The 7,500-nt window shown below is 43.9% G+C and overlaps 1 protein-coding gene across 1 annotated transcript in view; it reads left to right on the top strand.

Moving 5' to 3' along the window:
• Positions 1–7,500, top strand: part of smyd3 (SET and MYND domain containing 3) — a gene marked incomplete at its 3' end in the record, with an annotated part of 156,089 nt that overhangs the window by 29,859 nt on the left and 118,730 nt on the right. Inside the window, exon 5 of the mRNA XM_080551207.1 lies at positions 1,585–1,733. Within this exon, the coding sequence (XP_080407333.1) occupies positions 1,585–1,733 (149 nt within the window). The remainder of the gene's footprint in view (positions 1–1,584; positions 1,734–7,500) is intronic.

Raw genomic sequence — 7,500 nt, 5'->3', positions numbered from 1 at the left:
TCGTCTCGCCAGTCGGCGAATTTCAACACTTGTTTTTTTTCTGGAAACGGTTTAGCTTGTTGGAAATATACACTTATATTCTGGAAATGGAAGGATGGTTTGTTTAAGAATCATTGGCCAGTCTCTGGGTCGTTCTGTGAGATAGAGGACTATGAGATGTTTTCACATTTCTGTGTTAACAGAAGTAACACATACAGTATAGGCAGACCTACCTAGGGTTTTTACTGACATCCATTTAGTTTATGAATTGATAAGTGATAAAAACTAGTAATTCTGTTATCAAATGGCTAACAGAGTTAGTGAAGTTAGTTGCTGTATCTTACTGTGATGTTGGACAGCCTAGAGGGCTCTAGGTGGCAGTGTTTCCTCCAGGATTTTTCACATTAGTGGCGGAGCGGTAATTTTTCGCGCTCTGGCGCTCAAAACAAAGACGTAATTTCACCAAAAACTAGAGGGTGGCAATTTTTTATTTTTTTTTAATAGCGGTTAAGTCATTAAAGCCGAGCAGGTGATTTTATATAGAAGATGATCAAATACCAATATATCCTACAGCTGCAGCGGAACATGCGGAACGCGCATGACACACACACACAGAAAGATCATCAGCTCATCGAATATGAAGTACACAAGAGTAGAGTACACATGGAACCGGGAACGCGCATACAGCACTGAACAACATCCGTAGAATATCAACTTGTGACTGACAGTCACATACATACAGTGGGGAGAACAAGTATTTGATACACTGCTGATTTTGCACGTTTTCCCACTTAGAAAGAATGTAGAGGTCTGTAATTTTTATCATAGGTACACTTCAACTGTGAGAGACGGAATCTAAAACAAAATCCAGAAAATCACATTGTATGACTTTTAAATAATTAATTTGCATTTTATTGTATGAAATAAGTATTTGATCACCTACCAACCAGTAATAATTCCGGCTCTCACAGACCTGTTAGTTTTTCTTTAAGAAACGCCTGTTGAGAGCGATTCAGTCTCGATTGCAGTGCGAACACAAACGACGAGGTTAATTGCAACATTGTAACATATTGTAACTAACTACGCCCTAAATCGTAACGAAATGTAGGTCTGGAAGCGGCCTAAATCTAGCTTCAATCTGCTTTTTTTCTGTTCTCCGGTCATAATAACTCGCTGCCTTTCTGCGCAGCCTGAATCAAAGTGGACTGTCTGAATCGATTTGTGGCGGAGGAAATTCATTCGTGGCGGCCCATATAGAGGAAACACTAAATGCATATAGAGGAAACACTGTGGTGTGTATGTGTGTGTGTGTGTGTGTGTGTGTGTGTGTGGTGTGTGTGTGTGTGTGTGTGTGTGTGTGGTGTGTGTGTGTGTGTGGGGGGGGGGTTTGTGGGGTGTGTGGTGTGTGTGTGCGTGGGGTGTGTGGGGTGTGGTGTGTGGGGTGTGTGGTGTGTGGGTGTGGTGTGTGTGTGTGTGTGTGTACACAGGAAGTGCCCTTGTTACCTGACAGAGGGTCACATAAAATCAACGCTTTACCACCTCTCTCCCTCTCCCCCTCTCTCTCCCTCTCTCCCTCTCCCCCCCCCCCCCCCCCCTCCCTTGCAGACCTGGGGGAGATGAGTGAGGAGAAGAGGCAGGGTCTCTCCCAGCTGGCCGCCATGCTCCAGGTCTACCTGCAGGACTACCTCCCAGAGGAGGCCTGGACATCTGGCCTGGACGCCCTCAACATCCACCCCCTCAGCCTGCTCGCCAAGGTGGGTCCTGCGCTCGTGTGTGTGTGTGTGTGTGTGTGTGTGTGTGTGTATGTGTGTGTGTCCAGGGTTTCCGTTAGAAAAAATTGCCGCCGGACATCGTGTCCGGGAAGATTTCGATTTACCGGACAAACGTGATATATTCCGGACATATTAAAATATAATAAAAATAATTTTTTTCAAAATTATATATTTTTTTTCTCCAAATCTAATATAGCTGTTTGTCGCGGTGATTACTGTTGTGTAGCGGCCTATATATGCCATTTAATGTCTATTTCTCATCCGATACGATTAGATGCGAGCTATATAATATATAATAATATAACATGATTCGCATGCGCGCTATATGTCCAGCGCTGAACGGGCGCCTCTGCATGGGAACTGAACAGACAGCATCGATCAATGAACGGACTCCACATTACGTTAACTGAAGTTTGTTAAATTGTTTGGGATTAATGTGAGTTTTCTATTTTCTCTTTCCAGTTTGACCCTTTTTTTATCAATAAAACAACGTCATTTCTATAACCAGGTCTCGCTGGTTGGGAACGCATTTCGTTTAGCTGATATGTTACGCAACCGAACAGCTTCGGGAAAACGAGTAGCAGCGCACATAGTAGTGAGCAAATACTGACTTCCACTTTTAGTCCTAGGCAAAGGTCCAACACAATCAATTATTACACGTTCAAATGGCTCCCCTATAGCAGGAATGGGATGCAATGGTGCGGGTGGAATGGATTGATTAGGCTTACCCGCCATCTGACAAGTATGGCAACAGCGGCAGTGCTTGGCAACATCCGCCTTCAGTCCGGGCCAAAAGAAATGTTTCAATATCAGCTGATAAGTTTTAGTTATACCTAAATGTCCTGACCACTGGCTCTCATGTGCTACAGATAACACCTGTTGTCTATAACCCACAGGCACAACCACTTGTTTTACAGTATTCCACTCACAACCATTTGCATTAGGAGGAGACCATTTACGCATTAATATCCCATCGTTAAGGAAATAAACTACGTTGCCCCCTATTTCAGATTCCTCACTAGCTGCATGTAAAAAACATTTGTTTAATGACTGATCAGCTACTTGAGCGACACGCAATCGCTCGCCGGTTACCGGGAGAGATAGGCTGTCAGCGGATGGTATGGTAGGACTCGGGGAGGATGGTAACTCTACCACTTTCTCCCTGGGAGAAGCTGAAACAATCGGGTTCTCATCCCTTTCAGAAAAGGCTTGCATAATCACACTATCACAGAGAGAAACATCGCTATCCTCCTCTCTGCCTCGACTCGATTGTGTACGAGTTATAGCGCACACCGGAAACAACCGCTGTTTCGCATAGGCAGCCTACACATTAGGAGACATCATCATGCCGGTGTCAAATCATATCATAATAAAAGAAATACATAGCCTATATATTCGTCTTTTCGAATAATGGAATCAGAATGTGAACTTTAGCGAATTGTATTCAAATTGTGCTTAGAGGGAATTATTTTCACCGGACATAAATGTCCGACGAGTTTTCATTTTGTCGGACTTCAATAAATTTTACCGGACAAAGACCGGTAATTACCGGTTAACGGAAACCCTGGTGTGTGTGTGTGTGTGTGTGGGGTAATGATTCAGGTCATGTTCTCACATGAAAGTCTGAATCAGGACCAGGAGCAAGTGGATGAGTTTGCAACATTGTTGCATAAATAATTTCTCTGATTTGCGTTCTCACAGCCCTTCATGTAAACGAAGTAACATACGCAATCGAAGCAACATACGTGGTAGTTGATTGGTCAGAAAGATTGTTCGTCCTGCTCTTATCCAGATCAACACGCATGCGCTGTTGTTTTCCTATGGACTGCCTCAAGCAGCGTTCTCACCAAAAGCGAAGCGAAGTGATGCATGTGTCGTTTCTAACCGGAGCGAAACCACCCTTTTCAAGCGGAGCATGCGTCGGTTGTTTGCTCCGGGAGCGACTTCGAATGCGCGTTCTCACAGCTCCAAACGACGCAGAGCAACGCAAATTTTATCCTAAACTCCGATTCCAAGTGAAGCAAATGTTCTAGTGAGAACACACCCTCAGGGTTGTTCCGTAACTTCTCAGCCAACACCCCTGACGTTGTGGTGGTTAATGAGAGTAGTAGAGAGGTTATATTATATTATATTATATTATATTATATGGACGTTGTGGTGGTCAATGAGAGTAGTAGAGAGGTTATATTATATTATATTATATTATATTATATAGACGTTGTGGTGGTTAATGAGAGTAGTAGAGAGGTTATATTATATTATATTATATTATATAGATGTTGTGGTGGTTAATGAGAGTAGTAGAGAGGTTATATTATATTATATTATATTATATTATATAGACGTTGTGGTGGTTAATGAGAGTAGTAGAGAGGTTATATTATATTATATAGACGTTGTGGTGGTTAATGAGAGTAGTAGAGAGGTTATATTATATTATATTTTATTATATTGAGTGATGGACGCTGTAGCATTGAAATCAGAGATTCTCCTCTCGCTGAAATCCAACATTGTCGAGGTGATAAAGACAGAGATTAAAAATGCACTAGCCGAAGATTTCAACTATATTAAAAGTGAACTTCAAGCAGTAAAATCGGAAATAATTAACAATACTGCGGCGGTTCAGTCTGAGATTGACCAAATAAAGGCTATAATCACGGAGGTGGAGGGCGGCCTATCAACGTGGTCGGACGAGGTGGTGGCCCTGCGGACTACGCTGTCGGGCTTGAAAGCAGAGGTAACCGGGCTCAGAGAGAAATGCGACGACATGGAGGGAAGAATGAGGAGATGCAACATCAGAATACTAGCAGTGGCCGAGACGAATGGATCATGCTCTACTGCATCGGTCTCGAAACTACTGAGGGAAGCGCTACAACTGGATAGAGATGTGCTTGTGGACCGTTCACACAGAACCCTGGCTCCGAGGAGACCGGATGGGAAACCATGCGCCATCATTGCTAAACTCCATTACTACCAGGACTGCGTTGAGGTGCTGAGCTGCGCGCGCACTCGAGCCCCTCTCCGGGTCAACGGGCAGACCATTGCCATCTTTCCGGATTATGCTGTCAGCGTCGCCAGGTCCAGGGCTGCGTTCACGGAGGTCAGGAAGCTGCTGCGCAACCATCAGGGCGTCCGGTATGGCATACTGTTCCCAGCCCGACTCCGCATCACACACAACGAAGCAGAAAAGGAATTCACAGATGCAGACAAAGCGATGGACTACGTTAAGAAGAACGTCATCCCTGCAACAGGCTACGGGTAGGTCGCCCCCAGCCACGGGCCAGTGGGGCTCAGTGTCATTACAAGACCAACTTTGACGGGACGATATCTGTTTAAATATATTACCATCGTCAATGCCACCCTTTTGTTGTTATTGTAGTTCTTCACAGCAGTTTATATGCAAGTGTTGAAAGAGGAGGAGGAGTTGTAGGAGGCAGGCTAATTTACAAGCGGCTAACTAGTGGTGGTTGTGTGTAAGTAGCAGCTTCCCATTGTAAAGACTATGGTCATGTGACCCCCGAAGCGGCTCTTATCGTAGGTGAAAAGGCATAGGCTGTGTTCGGAATGGTATACTAGCATACTGCATACTAGCATACTCAATGAGTATATACTGCATACTGCCTACTAAATTCATAATAAGTATGCGAAAACCAGCCGACCGTTTACACAGTATGCATACTGCCTCCCAGAATGCATTTCGCCGGGAGCGGCGAATTTAATTAAACCTCCATTTCAAACCTCCATTAGCTAAAACCTGTACTTTTGGTTTTACAAGTGTTAACATGTCATTTTATGAAGTTTTAATATGTTTTCAGGTGAGAAAGTGTCCAGTTTACCAAAATAACCCGTTTATATATCTGATCTGACGATTTTTTCCGTCTTCTGTTCCTAGCTATATTACGGCTGCGTTCGTAAATTTGCCCTGGAAATCTGATCAGCACTCAAGGAATGCCTTTTGTCCAATCAAATTACCTGGTCCCTTTATGATGTTGAACCCAGTGTACGCTCCGGCGCTCTCAGAGCGAATTTACGAACGCACCCTGCGTTCCATACCTTCACTTACGGAGTTCGACAGAAACATTGTAACATAATTACAACAAGTTGTAAAATGATTTGGGGGGCCAATATCTTTAGCTAGCTCAAGTAACTAGTTTACTATATTGTTGTCTTAGCAGTTGGTAAAAGAACATGATTAAAATAAATATATATGAGCAATAACATATTTGTGTTGCAGCAAGCACAATACAACCAACTTGTCCGTCTGAAGCTACAATACTGGGATCATTCGTGATTGGGTTACAATCAGTCAAATACCAGGCGAACATGTGTGTAAGACACAAATAAACTTGGATTTCATGCATTTCAAGTGGCATATTTGTAATAATGACGACGTAGCCTTGTCTAAGAATGCATTTCATTATGTTAATTCCCAGTATAGGGAAAATACCACCGCTCATCCGTGATCAGACTTAGCTGGGGTGCTGCAACTGAAGAGTATCAAATAGAGTGCAAAAAAGCAGCATCTGCACACTCAAATATGTGCAAAAAACGATGTTTATTGCAAGCTTTCGGTTCCCAGGCTATCGGACAATGTAAACACCAGCTGTATGACAAGTTTGTATGACGCAGTTTGACGAGGCTGAAAGCGCACAGGGTTGCCAGATGGGATTAACAATTTACAGCCTAAACTTTCTATAACCTCAAAATCAAGTAGCCCATTCGGCGGTAACCTGCCCCATCTGGCAACCCTGGACACAACCCTGCAACCCTGGACGCGAAATGCATTTTGGGGAAGCAGTACGCCAAAAGTGTCCATCGTAACAGACTTCAATTATCCCGGAAATATTGCTCGCATACTAAATTTCTCGCATACTCAAATCTTGCATACTGTACAGTGTGAACGCACTGCATACTCAAAATCTACGTCATATCTATGAGTAGTATGCTAGTATGCTATTCCGAACACAGCCATAGAGTTCTAGTGTTAAGAAACTTCTTAATAAGATTCTGATTGGAGTAACAAACTCCCCAGACTTCTCAGAAACCAAGACACATATACACACATACATACACACACACACACACACACACACACACACACACACATACATACATACATACAGCATTAATAACATAATACAGCAAGCTAGCAAAACACAACAAGAGGAGGATAGTAAGAAAATACTTACTCACAAACGCACACACACACACACACTCTCTCTCTCTCTCTCTCTCTCACACACACTCTCTCTCTCACACACTCACACACCCCACACACACACCAGCCTGATTAGCTTCCCGAGGCATGTGTTAAATCTGCATGTGAAATGAGTGAGGGGAGGGGGGGGGGGTTAGGTGTGCCACTTAGTGAGGTCCCCCCCCCCCCCCCTCCCTCCCTGCCCTGGGGTAACAGCCTGCTCCAGGGGCATTCTGGGATGGATGGCTGGACGGGTAATGTTATTTATTTATTCGTTATTATAAGTCAGAATGATCTTCCACCTTCCCTGGTGGGGGGGGGCAGCCAATTAGTATAGGGGACGGAGTGGTGTGTGTGTGTGGGTGGATGGATGGATGGATGGATGCATACTCTGTGTGTGTGAGTGTGTGTCTTACAGTTGTATGTATGTGTGTATTTAAAACTGGGATGAATCTGCTGTGTGTGTGTGTGTGTGTGTGTGTGTGTGTGTGTGTGTGTGTGTGTGTGTGTGTGTGTGTGTGTGAGTGAGTGAGTGTGTGCTGCATTCAGATG

Source organism: Nansenia antarctica (assembly GCF_963989245.1).
Source record: "Nansenia antarctica genome assembly, contig: SCAFFOLD_187, whole genome shotgun sequence".
NCBI lineage: Eukaryota > Metazoa > Chordata > Actinopteri > Argentiniformes > Microstomatidae > Nansenia > Nansenia antarctica.
This window is presented reverse-complemented; position numbering and strand designations above follow the sequence as displayed.